Below are 23,373 nucleotides of genomic sequence, written 5' to 3' on the forward strand. Positions count from 1 at the left end.
ATCCAAAATTTTCATTATTTATTTGACAGACTTGAATCAAAGGAGCCCTTCCTGTCCGTTGGGTAAGTAAGAATATGTATATTTTCATGGATGTTTATATATTTAAAAATCATGCAATATAATTTATGTGATTATGTTGAGCATACACGTCCTATTTCAAAATGACGGTTATTTACTATACTTAAGCTTATAAAATGCAGCTTTTAGTTAATAAAGTCAGAAGCCATGGATATTTTCCTTCTCAAAAAGAAACTAAGTATGTTTTGCCTTTATTGACTAAACAAAACTTACACTAAAATACATATAGGAGTTAAACATTGCATTAAAAGGTAGCTGGTTTATTAATTTATTTTCACTGACTTTATTCAGAAACCATTCTAAATATCATCTTTATCACTTGTCTAAACCATGAAAACATTGATAATGTCCTTTAAAAAATTGCGATAGTTCAATAACAGAAATAAAATAAAATTTATGAAATAGAAAAAAATCCATTTTAGCCTGATTATAAATCACTGCATTGATTTGCATATTTCAGCCGTAGCCTTCATACTGTCAGTCACTTAAACAGTTATATGTTCACTATATTAAAATGATAACTCATCATACCAAAAAAATTCTTTTAAAAGACGTCATATTCTAAAACATACCATTCTTCTAGAAAATGTAGACTAATATATGTATTAGCAGTAATTATCTGTATTTTGAGTCTGAATTTCACTTTTCATGCACAATTTTCCCTTCAGCTTCTTTCTTTAAAGCTTTCCAAAGTGTCCTAACATTCTCCCTCCCTGTTTTCCTTCAGAAGTGTCTTTTTTATGTGTCTTAACTCTCATCTTCCTTTGTTCACACCATACTTTCTGTTATCAAGAATAAAAACTGTAGACAAAAGATACCATACAAAATATCCCTTTAAGGGTTAGCTCTACCATGTAATTGTCAGTGACTTCCAAATTGTTGTACTAACTGCAGAATTAGAAGTCAACTTCAAACTCTGAAGTGTGGAGTACAGTTAACAAGCAAGAAAGTGTGTAAATTATGATCAAAAGTACTCTACAAATTAGCATAAACAGGACTGAGATATATCTTGGTTTCTGTAGCATAAAGTAACTCTGGTTTGAGTACATTTTGGAATAATTGTTTGCTGTTTTTACTTTTACCTGCTCAAAATGATTGGAAAATATTTGGAGGGGGTATGGAGGGTACACCGCTCTTGTTTTGCATGCTCTGAAATGTCCAAATTCGCTATCAAATTCAGTCCCTTCTGTTAATAACTATCATTACTCCAGTTTGTAACTCATCCTATTAAGTTGGCTTTTTGGGGCCTCCACTATCATAATGAAGTGATTATTTGAAAATATCAACTTTAAGATTAAAAAAAGAAGTTGCATGCCATTTTTGTTGAGAAGCAAAGATTTAAGTACAACAATCTAGTAAACAAATAAAAATACAATGCTAGTGGTTACATTATTTGTCACAAAATATTAAACCCTATTTCTTATCATGATCTGAAGAACCATGCTGGCAATTTTAGCTTGTTTGCCTAGGAGGAAGCATTGTATTCTGGCTTTGGGTTTGTCTCCATATGAGCAGATTGGTGGCCACTATGTAAATGCACATTATGTCCACATATTTATTGTATACGACTTTGTCTGTAAAACTGATTCCTCTTGGGAATTCTAATCTGAACAAATAGACTTTGTTTTTTTCCAGAACATTTCAGAAGTTTGCCTGTAATGTACTCGAATTCTTTCATGCAAGTTCATAATAATGAAGATAGATAAAATCTCTCAAAATTATTCCCTGTGTGCTGCTTTTGCCTTTTACTTCTGTATTTCCTACACCCTCAAGGAGGGCATCAGAGGGTTAGACTACCATGTTCTAAGGAGGGGCCCAAACCAACACCCACCTCCTTGGTACCACATTAAAGAGACCCTCCTAGTCCCACAAAAACTGGGGAGTTCTTTTTTACAGAGAATGAGTTCTTGTCCCAGGATCTGTATCTGAAGTTTTAGCCCAGAGAGCTGCAACCACCAGGCTTTTAAAATACAGTAATGTTTGTAGAAGAAATGCTGACTTAACCACTATTAAACAAACACATGGGTGCCCTTAATAGCTCTTGCTGCCAGAGTTTGTCAGAACACCAATCTAAATTACTTTTGGCTGCCTCCAGATGGCTTGATCCTGCGCACCAGCCTCCCATTCATCTATCTTCTGTAACAGAGATTTGTTTCCACATTCTCATTATGCTGCCTGCAGGACCTAATTAAGCTTTTTCGTTTTGCTGTGCCTAAGCATACGACTTCTTGGTGCTTTTCCATTGCTAATTGTTTTGGTAGGGGAAGGGAACATGAAGTGTGGCAACCTAAGACCTCAAGTCTGCCACAGGTTTTTGAGCTGTGTGTATGTGCAGGGCTGCAATCGTCCCATAAGAGATCCCACAAAGGAAAATTGGTTGATAAAATGTTGTATTTTTTCCGCACCCTCAGAAAGCAGCTAGAGAGAAGCAGAATCCAGCTCTTGTTGTTGTCCTTCACATCTCAAATGCAGGGAGAGAACACCTCCTGTACTCCCTTGGTAAAGACAATTCCATTTATCATTCTTTCTATGCAAAGTGCATAGCAAAGAAGAAAAACCCACTCTCCTATACTCCATGTGCAAGGCAGGGGTGTAATTTTGAACTGAATCCACAGTAACATCTTTAATGAAAGTCTCTAATGGCAGCATTCAGAAGCAAAAATTCATCAAGAATACAGTCTATTCAGATAAGAGTAACTGAATGCAATACTGTGATTTTGGGCTAAAATACAAAATTGAATTTGATATTGTGCTGTCTTCTTTTGCCTCTTAGTGATGGAGATAAAATCTTTAGGGAAGGCTGAGATATTTGTTTGTGCACACTACTGAGTGACAGCCTGTAAGGGCATAGGATAATCCTCTCCAGAAATGCTATTTCCACACATTTCGGGATTTGTGTTTGTATTCAACATAAGCAAGACCAAGAGGTGTCTGGACTTTCTTTCCTTTTCATGTTATATAGCATTCATGCTCATGTAGGTTTAATATTAAAAAGAGGTCATGCAAATGCTCAAAGTACCCGGAAGACTTTAATATCAGAGGCAGGAGTTTTGGTAAATATCCACCACTGAAAATGCATCAAATTAGTTTAATGCAGAAAAGTTTGAAAGGTTCATACTTAAAAAGGCAAGGCAAGTCAAGAGTCTTGATAAAAAAATATATGGATACTGTAAAATGGACACTGCAAAAAGAACAGAGTGCCATCTCATATTAAGTTCATCCTGCTATGTGCAAAGGATGTATTATAATTTAAAAGCAATATATATTTAAAATACCAACATCTTTTAATTATCCACATCAGCTCTCCATAGCTGGAAATTTCCTAACAGTAAAGATGCATAATTATCACCTCAACAAAACAGTCATCATTCTCTCTAGATAATTAGATTGGTTATTCAATTATTAACCACCAGCTATTTCTTGGCAGCTGATTTCTCATAGCTATCTGCATTTAAGAGTTTAGCACCTGATAAATTTCAGCTAATACTACATGCAGATTTGTAACTGGTCATTGGCCTGAGCCTTAAAATTAAAATTTTATTTTGTAAGACACAGAAAATGCAGCATCTTTTAAGGCCTGTAATAGTATTATATGGTGGATAGAGGCCATAATTATTTTGTAGCTGTGTTGCACAATAAATTCTTTGAATTAATTATTTTTGGTTTCTAACTATAATTGTATGTAACTTCCATAATAACTGGTGGTCAATATAACTTCACCATATGCAGAGGCAGAAAATTCTCTCATAGCAATAAAAATTTTGTCAAACATGTAAAAATATTTCTCTTCTCTGTCAGATGTCATTTACTAACATGTCCGTATTGCTGAATTCAGAATAGACAGGGAGAGAAAAACAACTGATTTTTTCTGACTCTCCTGAAAAGAGATTCCTTTACTGCCAGCTGCAGAGAATGGGCTTATTTCTGGATAAGCAGACAATAGTGCTTCAGTGAGATGGTCTTTGAAAATTACCATCTCCAGCATTGAAAAGTATTTTTTCAATTTTTTTTTTGATTGTTTCCTATAAGCAGTAAAATTTTAGGTGGAAAGCCCAAAGGGAAATATAAGTGAAAATTAATGCATTGTATATATTTATTTAATGATGAATAGTTGTCTGTCATGGAAGAAAGAAGAGAGATACAAGTAAAATTAGCACTAGTTAATGCATTTTTTACATTCTTAGTATAAACACTAGAGGTCTACTCTACTACTAGAGTAGTAGTATAAACTACTACTTTCCTCACCAAGGTCCTCTTTCTAGAAAGTATATGACAGTAGAAAATACTGAAAAGCCATGCTTTTTCCAAATAATATCCTAATCACAGTAACTTTCAAACATAGGTACTTAATTCTGCAAGAGACAGAATAAGTTTGGTGGACTCAGGTTCTTGGAAGAACGTGGAAATGCTTCTGAAATAGAAAAAGTAAATTTCATTATTTTCTTCCAGAAGAATAGTTCTAAGATATATAAAATAACTCAAATTTGTCACTCACATTTGTTCCTTTTGCTTAGAAGTATTTTCTTTCCTGCAAGGCCATTTTGCAGATCCATAGGAAATTCTGCTCTCATCTAGTTTGAGGGATCCCATTCTGCAGAAATGAGATAGTTTCAATAAAAGCCTAGCATTTGCAGGGTCTGTTATGATAATACTCAGTCCACTTCCAAAATATGCAAGTTTTTTCAGTTCACAGTCAGTTTTTGTGGGGGGTTGGTTTGTTGATTTTTCAATGGCCAGTAGGTTGTAAGGCACAAAATAGAATATAGCCATGGAGAATCATCTGTAACAAATTCCATCTCTCTTTTTCCTCATCCCCGTTATCAGGTAGCACCAGTGGAAGGAGCAAACACTGTTCCCACTGTTCCTACCCAACTTCTGAAGAGAGAGAGCTAAGAAAATTATTTTTCTTTGGCAAAGGAATAATACAAAAAGAGGAGATACTGGTCTCATTTTGCTCTGTTATTATGACCCAAATAAAACTACCAACCAGAACACAACCTTGTAACTCTCGTTCAGGCCAGGTATTCAGGAGCTGTATTCATGAAAATCACGGGAGGACTGAACACAACTGACAATTATTTAAACTCATTGTTTAGACCCAGGCAGTAATTTCTCGTGCTTAAAACCACTTGGGCTTTCTGACTTAGGCAGGTAGTAGCAGATTATCTGCTTTTGCAGACAATACCCTTTGAAACAACTACCTCTGATTATGTGTGAGGTTTAGCCTGGAGGCATGAGGCCATGTCAGGGCTGTGCAAGGGCTCTTTACTGGATGAGACTTTCTGGATATTCTCAGAGAGACAGGAGGGATTTGATAGCACATATGTATACCTGTGGAAGATACTGAAAATCTATCTATACCATTTAATTTCAGGTAGTTGTACTGGCATCCTTCTCTTCCAACTTTCCAAATCCCACAAGGCTTAAACTTTTCTATAACTGCCCACTTACTGTTATTTTAAGACTCTGAAATGGGCATGAATACAGCTATTTTATAAATTTATTATTTTTTTACATTTTTTTTTTGCTTGAAGCTCTCTCATAAGTGGTTACCAAGCTACAGTAGTAACAATGTTGGTCCATTCCTGGGACTGAATTTTTCAGTGGTTTGGTGACATTACTCAATGTTTAAAAATCCTAGATTAGGTACTTTTCCTATTGATCTGCAGTCTAAATCTAATTATTTCATGATTTCCCTATTTGCCTGATTTTGTCATTCTACGTCACTTTCCCTTTCACACACAAAGCAATATATATATATATTACATTAAAAAGACTAATTAATTTAGCAAAAAATGTTATTTTCCTAATTTGTAATTCCTAAATTAACTTTCATTTCAACAAACTCAATAGATATTAATCATAATAAATAATTTTTCCCTTCTCTGACTTTAAAAATATCAGTAGAAATGTTCTTCATAATTGGGAAAGGCAAGAGCATGAGATCACTTTTTTCCTTCTGGTTATTCTATTTCCCTTTCTCTTTTTTTACTGTCTACTATTTCTGTCTTCCAAGACTTCCATTTCCCTAGCAATTCGAGAAAAACAATACAGTTCCATATAATTTATGTGTTGGCTTAATGATGAACTATTCCTTAGCACTCAATATTTGTACTTTCACCTATGTACAAGATAGCCAGGAGGTTTTCTAGAGGAGGGAAAATTATTCGCAAGAGAATGTCTCTGAAGGAAGTTCAGGAGCCTGAAATATTCAGGGAGTGTAGGACTGAAATCTGGAAACATAATAGAGAGGAAAGTCAAGGGAAAAGAACAACTCAAAGAAACAAAAAGTGAGATATTGCCTTACAATGGAAGATGGAGAGAGGAAGAAGGACAATATTCGCTGGGCATGTACCCTCACTGTGGGGCAAAACAATTTACATCTAATTTCCTTTTTTTTTCCCAAACAGCAGTGACTGACCTACAATTTATAAAAAATAGTGTTTGAAAGGTCTATGATAGCAGTATTCCTATTTCCTGTTTCTGAAGTATCAACATAGCATCTTTCCACAGCAATCTATACAGGCTTCTGTGAGTAATCAGTATGAATAAGTTTACTGAGGCAGTCACAGGCAGAAATATCATGAGACCTAGATCCCAACTCAAAACACATCTGAAAATTGAAACAGTTTTCATGCTTCTTATGGCTGTTGCATATGAGAGACTTTATTTATTTTCACAAATTTCCAGATCATTACTGTTATAAATGATCAATCAAAAGCTAAATTATCAAAATTGCAAAAAGATTTATTTATCTTTTTGTGCGACCGAAATACAGTCCTCAAAACCACCACAGCCAAAGAGACAGCGTCGAGCCCGGGATTGGCGCTGGGTGAACCTGGATCTGACCTCCATCGCATCGAATCCCCCCTCGTTCACGAGAGCCACTTCTAGTGGGGATGTTTTATACAGTTTATTGTGCCCGAGGCGAAAGAGTCCAAGTTTCTTTTGTAACTCTGCATATTCATAGTTGGTTCTTTCACTGTGCAGAGTTTCCTGGTTGATAGCCAGCACTGATCAAATCCCGGGAAGTTGTGTATCCACATGTATCTTTCTGGCGACTTCGTCTATCTTGATTGATGTTATCAACAGGGCGGTGATTGCTCTTAGGCATTTTTTCAATGACTCGGGATAACGGCGAACATCACGCTGGGTGCATCTATTCATGAGCTAAATGCCAATCCTTATCTGGCTGCCTTCAGGAATTTCGGAGTTTGAATAGCCATCGTCTCTCAGGCTGCTTGTGGTCAAGTCTCGACTTGTTTGGATTTCACAATCTTTATTAAATACATTCTTTTATAGCATGAATTATTTCTAACATATATTACAATTACAAAGAAGTCTTATCTAAATTTCTTCCTTTTGATAGATATTGAAAGATATATTGAAAGATATAATTTTGAAGTTTTATATTTTGAGTTTCAAATTCCCTGTAATGCTGTACAAATCAGCCTGTGTCTACCCCTTGCTCTTCTGCATGTGTTTCTCTAACTACTTTGGTACAATAATAACAAATTAAACTCTTCTTAATATTAAGTTCTTAGCACACTAGGCCTTAAACAAATATTTGGAGGGGATGTGATGGTTGACCCCTCTGATTCCATGCTTGAAATCAGTTTGATCTTTTTTCACCAGAAATTGAAATTTGATCCATCTAACCTAACATCTTACTTGCACTTGAGCTACAAGAGAAAGATTAGTTTAAAAGAGTAAATGCTAGAAAGACAGCCAGTGCTGCTGTCTGTCAACTTTCACTTGACGGTCGGCTTCCCACCCTTCTGTTGTAATATAACTGCAGTTCCTTGAAAAAGAGATTTCTTCTTTGGAGTTCAACCAGCTGTGATCATAGCAATCAGCCAGTGGACTGGTTGCTTCAGAAGTTATTGCTCTACACCAGTCTGTGCATTCATTGGCTTTCTAAACAGTAAAGTCAGGAGAATGAGAGGAGGCAGTGCAGAAAGAGGCATATCAGAGAAAAACAGTGCTTACGCAGAGCAAATTGGAACTTTCTGATGTCTCTCATAATTGTTAAAGATTTTTAAAAAGACAAAGAGCTTCAGGCTAGGAGTAATTGTCTTTAGTGTTGTTCTGTTAATAGCTTTTTGTGTGATACCAAGGAACAACTACTCATATCTTGTTTTACTGGGTCATTCAGCTGTGCATTCACATATTGTGGTATAACCCTAATTGAAATAAAATCATGATATGTCCTGTATCAGGCAAGCTTTCAACTAGTAAAATTAATTGGATCATAGATTGTTTTCTATGAATTTATCTTGGTTTAAGATTTGACCTTGTTTACAAACCACTTTCTAATACCTTGGAATAATGATTTACAGACCATAATTTGAAAAGAAGCCTAACTGTATCAGGGGTATTTATAATCATATTCAATAGTCTCTGTTTGGCCCAAACAGGTGTTGATTTCAAAGATCTTGATTTTGGCTGTTTTGGTTTCCATCTCTTTGGGGGAAATTTTTTCTTCGTTTTAATTACAAACTATAGCTCAAAAGCACCATGTAGCTATCCATTGAGTTCAAGGATTTTTTTTTATCTCAGGTTCAGGCCAGACCGTTATAATTCCCACCATTCCTCAAGCCAAAGTTCAACTTTTTCTACAACAGCCACAAAAGCTCTATGTGTATGCACAAGTTTAACAGGTTATAACAACTTCTATGCTGATGTAGCACTAAAAAAAAAAAATAATTAGGTAATATTCTGCCTTATCAATAGTAGGATAAGAGTTTTATTGCTAAGAGTTTAATTACTGTCCTTGAAATTTAATTTTTAAAGTTTTCATATTTGGATCTGAAATCAAAACTGGACCAGTTTTGCTCAATAAAATTAAATCCTTCATGACATATTAGAGCACAATTAAAAGTTGGAGAATAAGCCTTAAAAGTGATGTAGAAATATCAGAGTGAATCTGTTATACACAACCAGCTACTGACAGTTGACATTGTTATGGTAGTGACTGTTGTTAATGCTAAAGTATTTATTTAATTTGAAAGGTATAAACTGATTTCCAGCAAATTTGAAGGGTTACTTTTTCTTTTCAGTTGTCTCTAATCTTGTATCCAAAAAAAAAAGAAAAAAAAAAAACCCTCACCAAAAAAATAAAAAAACCCAAACATTCTGAGCTTGCCACACTTGAATCCTGTAGCCTTTATTCTAAAGAAGGATGGAAAGTTGAATCAGCTGCCATCCTGTAACCAGCTACTTTCATCAAAGATTTTGATAACCACAGAGATAGGTATCAGAAAGAAGTTTTAAGTCCCAACAATTATAAATTTTTGTAGGTTGACAGAAAGGTTTAGGTTAGAAGGGACCTTAAATATCATCTGTTTATAACTAGTGCCACCCAGTAGACCAGGTTGCCCAAAGCCTAATCCAATCTGGTCTTGAACACTTGCAGAGGTGAAGCATCCACAACTTCTCTGGGCAACCAATTCCAGTGTCTCACCATCCTCACAGCAAATTTCTTCCTAATATCTAATTTGAATCTGTCCTCTTTCAGTTTAAAGCCATTCCCTCTTTTCCTATCATTTAGTGACATGCCTTTGTCAAAAGTCCCTCTCTTATCTCTTCTTGTAGGCACCTTTAGGTACTGGAAGACTGCTATGAGGTTTTCCCAGTCTTTTCTTCTCCAGGTGTAGCAGCCCCCGACTCTCATCCTGTCTTCATGAGAAAAATGTTCCAGCCCTGTGATCATATTCATGGCTCTCCTCTGGACTTGCTCCAACAGGTCCACATCCTTCTTATGGTGTGAACAACAGAGCTGGCTGCGGTACTCCACATGGAGTCTCACGAGAGCAGAACAGAGGGGGAGAATCACCTCCCTCACTTGATGGTCGTGTTCCTTGTGATGAAGCCCAGAATCTGGTTGGCTCTGTGGGCTCTGAGTATGCACTGCTAACTCATATAGAGTTCCTTTTCAACCAACATTCTTGATACCTTTTGCCAGAAGCAGTTATTTGCCAGAAAGTACCTACTGGATATGGCCTCATTTTCTTGCCATCTAAATGAAGTGACACAAAGTAAAGAGAGTTTTCCAGGCAAACTATGAACAACAAATTGTCAAAATGAAAAATTACCCACTTTCAGACTGCATTTTTCACATGAACTGTTTGTTCTGAGCTATTTGAAAGTAGCTAACTGTTGTTGCAGGCCCCCAGCCGGGTAATACTTAGCATTGACTCCATGATTCCAGAAGGCTGATCAATCACTTTATTATACTATACTTATTAAGAAACTCATCACCCTTACAGACAGTGCAATACAGACAGAGCCAATTGGTCAATCAATCCAAACACCATTGCAAGTGGCCAATAAAGAAATCACCTTTTGGTAAACAAATCTCCATAACACATTCCATGTGTGCACAACAGGTGCAGCAAGTGGAAATAAGAATTGTTTCTCATTCTTTTCTCTCATCTTCTTACAGCCTCTCCAGGAAAATGCCTGGGAAAGCTGTGTGCTGCTCTCTGTAGCCAGAGAGCTGCTGCCACAGCTAACACCTTCACAGAAATTAGGATCAATATACAAAGGAGGAAAATTGAAGCATTTCTCAAATAACCTAATTAATTCTGCAGATCTCTAATTTCTTGGTGTACAAATGGATATGGAACTGGAAGCTACATCTTCTGAGACAGTGAAGTTATTAAAACAAAACTGGAGCTCGTTATTGTGGCTTATAAAGCAGTTTTTTTCCAAAGTGTTCCCATTTCTTTAGCAGAGATGGAGGACCCTGAGAGGTATTGAATAAGGCTTTGTCTTCTTGCAAAATGAATCATTTCACTTGTATACACATATACAAATTAACCATGGTTATACTTTAAATCTGGAGTCAAGTATAATTTAGTTTCATGCTGACCTTGTCAGCCAATGAAATTTACCAGTCTATTGCAAGCAAGTTGTCAAAATTTCAAACTGTGCAACTGCTCCTGGTAGCTTGAAACAGCAATATGAAGGAGTCTTCAGGAGAAGTATTTAGCATTCAGCAAGAGTAAGGGAGAAGATGAAGGGCAATCATATAAAATACATACTGAATTCCCCAAATTTACTGTGAGTTGGCTCTTTTATTTTTTTCTTCTTAAGATACAGCAGCCAGAGTGGAACATCAGTTAATAATCAATTCTGCTACCAAAATATTTGACAGAGTCTACAACATGTGATTTTAAAAATGTTACTTTCGTATTTTAAAAGAGCTTAGACATAGGAAAATCAGGTAAAACCTGAAGCCAAAAATGTAACCTGATTAAACTCTACATTGAATATGTTTCTCAAAAATCATCAATGAAGGAGAGAAAATTATTAATACCCATATTCTTAGATGCCCTTAGAATCTGGAGGTAACCACAAAGAAATATGCCAGGCAGAATAAAGCAGGAGAGTATCCAGACTGCAGTCTTCCATGCTATGGAAGGTAGAAGCACAAGTGAACGAACTATTCATACCAGGATTGTTTTCACATGGGAGCTTGCAAAGTGCTAGCTGTGCTTGGAAGAAATGACAGGCCAGCCATCGATCGAACAGAGCAGGCCAGATTTTATGAGGCCTTTATTTTACAATTTTTCTGCCTGAGTGCAACGTAGTCAGCCTAGAACTGGTCTAGAGGATACACAGCTGGTTGTGTGATGCACCACTGTCCTTTCCACTCATCTCTGACCAGACTGGAATTGAATCCAGTTCTGTGCTCGGTTATAGAAGAATCTCCTTATCAGATGCACTTGCAATGGAAATTATTACTCAGTGGGTCAGGAGTAAAAGAATGCTTTTGCAGATTCTCAGAATCTGGTATCTTCATTTATATTGTAACTGCACTTGCAAAGCATTGTCTGGGAAAAACAGTCACCATGGCTTGACATCACAAGCAGTGCTCAGGACCCTGAAAGTTCTGTCTCCTTCACGTGTCCATTTTTCTGCTTTAAATCTTGAGTTGTTCAATCCAAAATAACAAAATTACCTAGTAATTTAATCAGTAAACTTAGTTTAAATGAGAACACAAATTTAACTTAAGCCTTTTGACATTTTGAAAAATGGAAAGCACGTGATGCAATTTTCTAGATTTTTTTTTCTTTTACATGAACTCTGACATTGTTGCATTCCAATTGATTAATTTTTTCTGAACTGTGCTTTTGTGTTTCATTCAGTGCTTCCAAGACAGCTTCTCTGAAAAGTACATAAAGTTTCAGATTTCTGGTTTTGTAATCTTAAAGAGTTAGTCTTTCAACTCCAGTGCTACCACTATGATTTTAATTTAAACTGCTGTTCAGTGAAAGGCTGTGGAAACACTAAACCCATCACTTAATCCTACACCTGTCAACAAGAGTCTGCTGTAGTTGTCAATGCAAGTCAAATGACACTCCTTCAATGTACACAATATTATTAGCAAATTGGATAATCAATCACATGTGTATGGTTTGACAGTAGTACTTTGAACACACTGAATTTAAAACAGATTTTTGAGAGGCTGGACCCATCTCTCTTGTACTAAGGAAGAAAAAATATCATAGGGACATTGCAAACTCCCCAGTCAGACTATACAAATAAAGGACACCTTGGGAAATGGTTGGGCACTAGAATCTTTTTCTTTACCTTACTATGAAATGTTCCCACAGGAAACATAAATAATTGGACAATAGTTTAGATGACAGAAGAATAGCTTTGCCACAGGAGAAAGTTGGGGAGATATTAAGTAGATTTACACAAGTCTCTTTACATTGGAAAACTACTGTTTTGTTTCTAAAGAGCATCAGGATAACATTGTTAAGCATAGGCTGTGCCTGCAGCCAGAGTAAGTAGTTTTGGTTAGGAGGAATTTTAATACCTAGCTGCACAGAAAGTTGTTGGGGGTTAGTTTTGCCTGCATCACTATTCTGTCTTGCTTCCATAAACAGCTCTGAAACCAGCTGATCCCCAGAGTCTGAATATTGATCTCAATGTCTTTGTCCTTGTCTGCTTCACAAGCTTTGCCTAATCCTCTACAGAAAAATGTCTTAGTGTTTTAATTACCTTAATGTGTATATGCAACTTTGAATATTTGCCCAAGCTTTGTCTAAAATTCAGGTTGCACAATAAGTTCAACAGTTTTCCCAAAATACATTTCACTGGGATAAGAGTTCTTGGAAGAGAGGATGAGAGTAGAGAAGGAGCATATCTAGAGACAGAAAAAATACAGCCTAAAAATACAGCCTAATCATATTGCAAATAAATTCTGCCTAGTGCCTGCAGAAAGATACTTTAATGGAAAATGGTGTACTGTATGTCAACTTTTTAATGTATATACGTCCTTCTTGGACAAAATGCACCTCTTCAGGTTAGAACTGGAAAAAAATTTCCAGTTTTACAGAAAAAAAAATCCACTTAAAGTATTACATTCCAAGATGCACTTATTGAAACTTAAGTCCTTATCTTTTCCCCACTCAGGAGAAAGTACATATTGCTCTTATTAATTGAATAAATGTGCAGAATTAGGGGAAAAAACAAAAAAAACTTTTATTAACTTATGGTTACAAAATTACTATGCAATTTAATCATTAATTGAAATATACAAATAGTAGGTTATGTTCAATTGTTTGGCATTTTGGGACAAGTGATTGGGGATTTTGGGGTTAAGATGTTCTTTTTAGCTATACCTATTTGCCCTCATAACTCCATTATGGAAACGAATGTAAAATACTTCTCTGCAACTAGTTTTCCTCTTCCAGCCCCCTCTTTTTTCCTAGTTGAAAGAATCACTGAAATAACTTGACTTTTGACAGTAAGTCTGCCAACAAAAAAACAGGCTCTGGAGAATGTTCTCTTCCTCTGCAGAATATACAGCCTGAGCTGCAAAACAGCAGCATCCCTCCACTTCTATCAGCATTCTCATCCTTACCTAAAATAGAATTTTCTTTCAAGTAAAGGTGGGATTCAGCCCACCAATTTGATTTATGTCTGAGAGTGTAGGTAACCATCCACTGAAAAGTGACCTGAAATCTCCACCATTGTTTTTCAATAGCTTATGGAAGCAACTTACATCTGATTGATTTTCTAATGGGGAAAGTTTCTATCTCTAAATACATCTTCTCTAAATCATCTAGTTACCCTCACCAACTTCCTTTTTAACATCATATCAGTTTAGACTGATTCTCTTTTGCTCTCAACAGCATAAATTTCTAACACTCTTTTCCCATGACATGAAAAATATTTCACAAATGACTGGAATACTAGTTTCAAACATTAGGTTGATATGGGCTTCCCAAAAAGAGTTTGATCGAACAAATATTGCTTTTATATTTCATATTTTTATTCAGGCCTCATAACAGAGAAGAAACTGACAGCATAAATGGCAATAGCACTGTCAATTAAATTAAGATACATTATGCCTATTTTGTCAACATTTATGATTTAAAAGTATCTTTGTACCTGCGGAAAGAAAAAGTGATATTAGCTAAGGCTGATAATGGAAGACAAAAGCCTTGTTGACAGGAATACAACAAAAGGTATTTCTGCTGTGTTCTGCATTAACTCTCCTAAAGTTAGAACAACCCCACAGAAGTCAGCTACACCACTGATGTTTGGAGTTACCTAAGTTAAGACAGGATGTGGTCATTAGTTTATAAACATTTTTTGAGGGCATAGCATAGAGAATGGAAAAAAATTGTACTTTTGTAGTAATATGATTTCAGCATCAGGTATATAAAGACATAATAATATCCATACATTTATTTCAAAGATGCAGGAGCATAACACTCTATTTGCCTGCCTGGCACATGTGCAACTGCTGATATGCACAGGAACTTTGAATACACACAGCATCATAGCTCTGAAAATATGGTCATGGGAGAGACATTTATTCTTCAGGCATGCACAGTTTTAAAGATATGCATAGTGCTTAGTGAAACCAAAAAAGACAGTTTGTACAAGATTGTCTTGGTGATACTAAGTTAGGAAAAGGAACCATGACTTTTGTTTAGTAGAAGCACATTTTATTGATGAGTTTTCTTTGCCTCATTGTGAGACACATGTAAAGCAGTGCCTTTTACTGTCTACTGCATTAATATCTGCATTATGCAGGCAGTTCTATTGTTAATATTGTCGAGATGGCACATGTTTGTGGGTAAGTAATCTACCTGTTTACAGTGCCATTAGGAAACTGCTGACTCCAACAATTCACAGGCTTGTTTAAACCTTTCTCTGCTTCTGACCTGCTGAGTATCTGGTATTCAGCACTGTGTGAGTGATTACCTGTGGCCTCCATTACACAGGCTGTTGGGTTGCTAAGGAATTACTCTCAAGAGGTTAAGAGCCATGTAGTCACCTTGATCTCAGTGCCAGTGATTATCTGTGCTTTTCTGCTTGGTGTTGTACTGCAGCACTGACCAAGTCTTATGTCTGTACCTTGACATGCAGAAGTAGGAACAATTATAGCTGTAGGTAGAAAGATGTACTGGTTGCTTTCACATTATAATCTCTTCAATTCAACATATTATTACAGATGAAACATCATCACTCAACATAAAATTTTCATACCCATTGAGAGGCCAGCAGTCCTTATTCTATTCTGTAAGCCAGAGCTGAGTTACTACAGAACTCAGTATATAGTCATTCTTCAGCCTTACTCTAACTGGTGCCAGTGAATTATTCTCCACCAGCTTCATGGTCTTCAACATTGAAAAAGTGAATTTGTCCAGTCTTTATGCAAATTAAATAAATGTCAACTCCAGGCAAAAGATTTCATGTGACAGGGCTTTTAAATTTAATAGTTTTTCTTCAAATTGTCTGTTATCTTCTACTTAAAAGCACACATTGAATATTAACTATGGTCTAACTGAAGCTATTAAACATTCAGCTAAATAAAACTACTAGGAAGCTGTGAATAACTGTAAATAAAATAATAGCTTTGATACTTGCTACTTCTTAGTTCCTTGCAGACTGAAGTGAAAGACAAAATAAGAGCTATCATATAGTTCAGAAAAAAAATTGCTAGTTTTACATTAAGATACAGTGATGCATCTTAAGATACAGACACATGATCACTATACACAGTCTACTATTATTTAATGATATTTTACATCCTCTGCCACACACAGCTTACCTGCTGCTGGTTTCTAGTCTCTCAGGCTTGTTCAATTCAGTGTTTCACATGATATGTATCTTAGGATTTCTTTTCTCAAATAAATTAAAGAAAGGGTCACAGTTGCCTGCAGCTCTCATGATCTTCTGCTGCAATATTCTGCAGGCAGACAGTACAATTTATTCTATTATTTGCAATTGAGTACTTGAATGTGAAAGAGGTGTTGCAGAGACAGAAATTGTGCCCTGACCTGCTCTGGTAGAATTCTTCACACATTCTTCAAAGTATGCACTAAAAACCCCATTTTGCTCAATGTTCAAGAGCAGAAACTATCCACAAGTCCATTCCCTGCGAAGAAAAGCTTCTTTGATATGTAGTTGATCTTTAAGGTCCCTTCCAGCCTAAATCACACCATCATTCTATTGTGCCCCTTTATTTTCAGGGAAAGTTTTCTTCTGTATTTTGTCCTTATTACCTCTTTCTTTTCTAGTTTTTTCCTTTCTCAATTAAAGCTTCTCCTTCTTTTGTGATACTTTCTTCATGTTTCTTACCTTTACTATTCATAATTGTCCTTCTCAAAACAGTAAAAGAGCATTTTACTAGGCTGAGTATAAATAAATCCTTGTGACTTTTCCATGCAGAGCCTTTACTGGCTCATTGGTTTGTGGTTTGGGTTGGGGGTTTTTGGTTTGGGTTTTTTTTTTTTTTTTGGGTGTATGAGATAGATAAGACTTCTTTGTTATTTCTTCACCACGAAAGTAGAAAGTTGCTAATGGAATGCAAAACCACGAATCTGGGATTGACTTTGCTATTAACAGCTCACAAGTAGTTTTCTCATGAACCTGTGTAATTTCTCATTTGTTCATTTCCCTTGATGGTGCTTGTCTTTTCTCAGATTGGTATGTTTATTCCTTCCTAAACCTGAGAGGAAATGCATCCCTGCAACACTTACTTAGCATTTATTTTTTAACTTTTTACTTTTTCTCTTTTTGATGAAAACAATTTGGTGGACTCAAGGAGTAGCAAGAAGCCAAATCCCTTCCATGTTTCTCTAAATCAAAGTAACTGTCTTAGCTCACCTTATCACTCATTTCCCACTCTTTCATGTATTTAACTGTCTTCCTACTTCACTGATCATCCTATGTTAGACCGGAAAAGAAGAGGGCGTCAGTTTTGGAATGCTAACTTCATTTGATCACTCTCACAGAGAATTACACTGTAATGATCCTCTAATTACAGAGCTGTCTCACTGTGTTAAATCCTATCTGTGTGTGCTGTCAACTGTTTACACAGTTCCGTGTGCCCCAGACTTCACATTTCCAAATACACAGTGATAGCTGACAGCAGCATTGACAGACATAATGTACATTGTGCACAGTACAAAAGAAGTGGAAGGACTTTGAAGAAGGGATATATATTTGAGAGTAAGCCAATATTACCACAGAAGTTTTAATCAGTGTGTATTTTCCTATAAAACAGTTCTTTCTTGTTTTTCTGTGTTTTTCCACAGTGGTTATGTCTTTGATTATGATTACTACAGAGATGATTTCTACAATCGGTATGTGTGCCTGTATTTTTGTACATCCTACATAATTTCTCATGTTGTTGATAATATAATCCCATTGTTTGGTTAAACAGGCTAATTCTGATTTTATTGATTATTCATTGCATTATTTCTATTGTGTATAAAAAGACTATTTTTAATATCTTGCAGAGAAGATCACCACCACCAAATGTATGCTTACTATGCAGGTCCTTAGATTTTATCCTTCTCTAAGAGGTTTTGGGGTATTTGCTGTGCTGAACAGTTTAATGGTAGTTTAGTAGAGTTCCTCCAGGCTTACTTTCACTAGGATGTGTAGTGGCTGTGAAATTCTTCAGTATGACGTTCCTGGCTTTGTCCAGAAGAACTTTGAAAGAAGCAAAAGCACAAGCTGAACAGTGTGTTCCTGTGGGACAAAAAGAATCTGGATGCCTGAGCAATTGGAGATTTTGCCTTGAGTAGTTACACACAGCCTAGCTCAGCACTGTGAAAATGTATTTATTCAGATGTAGCAGAATCCTCACAACACAGGAATAGCAAGAATGGTCACAGATAACCAACTTGTTAGCCAGCAGTGCTGTGTTTTTTTCGTTACAGCAGCTTGGTTTGTCACAGGACAAGTGAGCCAGAGAGGAACAAAGCATTGCTCCACCAACCTGTTCTAATCTGATATTTCTCATATGTAAAGTAATGGACAGTAGCAGGGGGACAGTTTACACCCAGAAGTTAAGTTAGGTATATGTACTATATGCCTTTCTGCTAGGAACACAGTGGGAAAAATGTAGAAATAACATTTTCATGTTTGTTTTCTCCTGATGTGTGTTCAATTTGAGCCACTAGTTTTAGTTTTGCATATAAATTACCATGCCCCCTTTAGACAAAGCTAGAAATAGTGAGATACAGCATAGCATATGAACATATGAAGTAAAAGCCTTCAAAGCAGTTTAATCCTGCTCAGTCCAGCCTTTGCAGTAGGAGTAGCACATGTCCTGTAAAAAGTTAGTTTCCATAGGCTTTTATTTATTTTTTCCAAGCTCTGAATTTCATCTGTGGAATTGTATGTTTTTAAACAGAATAGTGTTTTTCATCTATGCCACATGAATATTAAAGGTATATGTCTAGTTTTTTCCTCAATTCTGTATTTTATGTGTAGCATAAATGATAAACTGTAATGGTTAATTTTCACCAAAAAAAAAATTAAAAAAACTTATTGGACATTAAGGGTTGTTTCTTGGTGTCTCACTTGATAATTGCATTGTTATGGAAAACCACTGACAGTGAAATGTATCCATAGATCTATTCAATAGTATAATTTTTTAATTTAGAAGTCCTTCAGAATTAAGACAGCAGAACTTCTATGGTAGAAAACCTGAATATGAGGTTGGCCTCATTAGGCTGGACATGCTGATATTCTGAAAATAAAAACTGTATGAGGCAAACAGTCTCTTTTAGATACCAGAAGATGGAAGGGAAAGATGAAAATCTCAATATAGTAGTCATGGGAAAGAAAATCCCATGGAGAATTTGGTGTACAAACTACTTATAGGAAATATAAATTAAGAAATATAGTCATGATTCTTTGAATTTTTGAACTTCTGAACTTTCTGAATTTGTATGTTTTGTCCCAAACCATAGATCTTGTTTCCTAATATTTCAGCTAATTCCTGTTATTAGCTTTCCAGACTCCTTGAAGAGAGAATATGTCTTTCTTACCTTGACTAAAGCAGTGATAGGGTCAAAAAAGGGTGTCAGGAATGGATAGTTCTTTAAAATAAAATCTATATGAAGACAGACTGGCAAGACTGTATTAAACTGTACATTTAGAAGGGTGACTGAAAGAAAAAGCATAGTTGTATGCACACTAGTAATTATTGGGGCAAAGAATTGCTTTGGGACTGAGCATTTCTCTATCATTTCTTGTATGCTAATATGCTTTCTTTTAAAAAACAGTGCTTCCATTTATGGATTTGAACCACTGTCTCAGTCCCTCTGGGAGCCTCTCAGGAACCCTCGGTCAGTCCTGAGTCGGCAGACACGGGGGGGGGGCAGCCCCGACACGGCCGACAGCGGGGAGACACTCTCTGTGCCCCGAGGGTGCTGAGGGCACCTGGGCTGGCAGGGAGACACTCTCTGTGCCCCGAGGGTACTGAGGGCACCTGGGCTGGTGGGGAGACACTCTCTGTGCCCCGAGGGTGCTGAGGGCACCTGGGCTGACAGCAGGGAGACACTCTCTGTGTGTGCCCCGAGGGTACTGAGGGCACCTGGGCTGACAGCAGGGAGACACTCTCTGTGTGTGCCCCGAGGGTACTGAGGGCACCTGGGCTGACAGCAGGGAGACACTCTCTGTGTGTGCCCCGAGGGTGCTGAGGGCACCTGGGCTGGCGCCTGTGCAGCACAAGAGACACCAGAGACATCGGTAGAAGATAAAGGGCCGACTCTTAGCAGGGGTTTATCCAAGGTTTTATTAGGAGTCCCAAAGGAGCTCCTGCACCTCAGGGGCCTCCTGCCGAGAGCCCCGGGAGATGTGCCAAGGTCACATTTAAAGGGAGGTGGAAACCAAAAGTAGATAACATTTTACGAACCAATGAGTGACCCTAAGGGATGGGTACCCTAAGGGATAGACATCTAGGACAGCGTATGGGGCAAGGCTTGGGGGGCTGACTCCCAGCCTCTGGCTAATCACTTGACAACCTGGACCGAAACTTCTGGATGGAGGGGATGGGATGCTGAGTGATTGACAGAGAGCCAGGGTGGGGGTTTGGGGATGATCTCATCCCAGGAGAGGGATAACACAGGTAAAGGGAGGGGGGTACAGTCTGGGATAAACCATTTGGGAAAAATAAGGGGATACAAAACAAAACTACTTCAGAATATTACAAAGTATAAAAATGCACTACAACAATCACCATGGTTCAAATGGTGGTTCAAATCCATAAATGGAAGCATTGTTTTTTAAAAGAAAGCATATTATTGGAATATACAGAACCTGACAAAACAAAATACCAAGACCAAAAGCTTTGCATGATTTCATAAACAAAAGTAGGAATAGATTGATAACAGCCATTTAGATAAATATGCTTTTATATATTTTGAGAAAAGGAAGCATAGTTTCACCTTTCACTATATTATCTAAACTACTGAAAGCTAAAAAAAATCACCTTTGAACAATAATCGTATAATGAACTTTTTCATGACAGCTTATAGCACTTCAGAAGCATTTTTTCCCAGTAATATCAAAAAGGAGTTTATGACCAACCTGCAGATCATTTAATATAATAAATGATGACTGGCAATAAGCACTAATATTTGTGTTAAAAGTAGAAAAAGATGGTTTAGTGTCCATCTTCACACAGAATTCTTTAGTTATGCTGACAATGGCTAAAAGCTGCTCATTTGTGGGAATATATGAGGCCATGGATTTCAGTCATTGAGTGTAACAGGATCTCTGTGTCACATTTTGTAGGCAGCTATGGAAAAGGAGAGAAATGGTTAAACTGTCTGTAGGATTACAGTACAAACAGAAGTGTGGTTTGATTTAAGTACTATGTATGTACTTACCAGAAAATGGGTTAGAAGATTCAAATTTAACTCTGTTCTATTCATCATACTGTTAGATGCTGTGGTGAGTGAATTATTGTTTCTTGTGTGTCTGTTTTCAAATGTGTGTCTATCTGCCCAGCCAGGTGACAGTACTCACAACTGTGAAAATTAAACATGTGGTTATAAATTTCCATAATTACTAGCTGAAAGTAAATTTGAGAATATTTTATGAGGCTGTTGCTTCAGATTGTGAACTGGAAATCTTGGTTTTTGAACTTTCTTCTCTTGACCTATCATATCCAGAATCCATATATTTTATGTTCTAAGAATATCTGTAGCTTTGATTACCTTTTTTACTGCCTTTATTTCCCTTTACACGGGTTAGTTACCTGCTATTAATAACTGTATCATTAGGATTAGGCTATTCTCTTTGGGAACAAAAGTTCATTTTTGTCATAGAGTATCTTTGGTAAAAAGTCTGAATATTTGCCTGCTACCATGGTTTTGGTTTGAACAATTTTTTTTTTTAATTTATTAAGCATGCTTGGGTATTTTAGCATTTCCGCACCAATTCATTCTGCAATAAAGAGAACATATGCAAAGACTCTTGTTATTTCAGAAACTGCAAGATATTTCTTTAGGGTGATGGTTGTCTTCAGGAAAGTTCTCTTTTGTTCTTTACTTTTACATCTTTAAGAATAGCAAATAGAAAACTAGAATTTAAACCATGCATGTAATAAAGGAGCTGAAATGTCACAACAAAATATATTGCTGTTGGCTGTGAACAATGAAATGATGTGGACCTGTGGAAAGCAAGCTATGGATTTTCCATATGGCAAATTGCAGAGTCCCATAATACATCCTTCATTTGAATGACACACAAAAAATCTGAGCTGGTCTGTGCACCAGTGTGTGACTGAAATCTGAATAAGGCACTTAATGTGCATAGGTCCTTGAAATCTAATTTGACTTGATATAAAGTGATTACAGTTTCAAAGGGTAATTTTCTCCGATAACATGCAAATTTAGTTGACAGAGCTCCCATGACACGAAATCACAGAGGGTTTTATGGAGTCCAGCTGACTTAATCTTTTCTAGGTTGTTTGATTACCATGGCCGTGTCCCCCCACCGCCCCGTGCAGTGATTCCACTCAAACGTCCTCGGGTGGCTGTGACAACAACTCGTAGAGGCAAAGGGGTGTTCTCCATGAAGGCAGCATCACGGTCCACCTCAAGTGGGGCTTCTTCCTCAGGATCCAAATGTGAGTTGCTCATATCAGTTGAATATTACCGAAACAATGATTCTAGCAATTTCTGCAAACACACAGCTTCCACTATATAGATAGCCCTATTGCAGTAATTTCCTGGCCTAAATCTCTAGCTTGAAAAACTGGTTTGATTACCAAAGCTTCCAGCCTCTCCTGCAAGTCAAGGAGCACATTGATGACATTTTTAAAGGAAATTCAACATTTGACCTGTTCCCTCAGCCTCAGAAAAGGGCTTTTTAAAATCTCCTCTCAACCTGACTGCTCATTCACCATGAGATCTCATGAACTGCTGGTAACAAAAAAATTAATAATCTTGTTACAGACAGACAGAAGCCCATTGATTTCTGTGGAGACCTCAGGGTTGTATGTAAGCTAGGGCTGGACTGGGGCGGGGAGGCAGGGGAGGTTGGGCTATGTGTATTCTTTTTTACTGGACTCCTTCGAGTGTAGACAGAGGCAAAGTGTCTTTGTTTTAAAGGAAGTTCAAAACAGGATTGGCAACTTGGGTTTATTTAATCCTTCTTTAGTGAGTTGGCCCTAGAAGAGCTGATGAACAGTAGGCATTCCCTCCTCCAAGCTCACCAAGCTCCCCACTCCCTAGTATGTCCTGGGAACTTCATCTTCCTCTTCGTGCATCTTTCAGCACCCACCCGTCTTCCCCTGCCCCTTTTGTGGAGTGATACTGTCCTTGGAAGCATCACTGGAAGAGGAAGAGAAAGATCAGGTAGGGATCAGATATTAGAAGGAATGAAGGAACTTCAGTAAGTCTTTTGCAGTACCAGAGTGGCCAGCAAAACATCTTGCTGTTTTACTATGAAATAGGTGAACCCATCAACAGTACATCTTACTGCCAGAGGAGTTAATTATGGCATCAAGAGGACCCA

The 23,373-nt window shown here is 37.0% G+C and overlaps 1 protein-coding gene across 5 annotated transcripts in view; it reads left to right on the top strand.

Moving 5' to 3' along the window:
* The window catches only part of RALYL (RALY RNA binding protein like), a 373,569-nt gene that overhangs the window by 317,865 nt on the left and 32,331 nt on the right, over positions 1–23,373 (top strand). For 4 of the 5 annotated variants that reach the window (XM_036400853.2, XM_036400827.2, XM_036400819.2 and 1 more), the window contains 4 exons: positions 30–62; positions 17,649–17,696; positions 22,320–22,483; positions 23,133–23,213. In XM_036400853.2, the coding sequence (XP_036256746.1) occupies positions 30–62; positions 17,649–17,696; positions 22,320–22,483; positions 23,133–23,213 (326 nt within the window). The remainder of the gene's footprint in view (positions 1–29; positions 63–17,648; positions 17,697–22,319; positions 22,484–23,132; positions 23,214–23,373) is intronic. The other variant, XM_036400844.2, reaches the window with a different exon arrangement.

This window comes from Molothrus ater, chromosome 1, assembly GCF_012460135.2.
Source record: "Molothrus ater isolate BHLD 08-10-18 breed brown headed cowbird chromosome 1, BPBGC_Mater_1.1, whole genome shotgun sequence".
NCBI lineage: Eukaryota > Metazoa > Chordata > Aves > Passeriformes > Icteridae > Molothrus > Molothrus ater.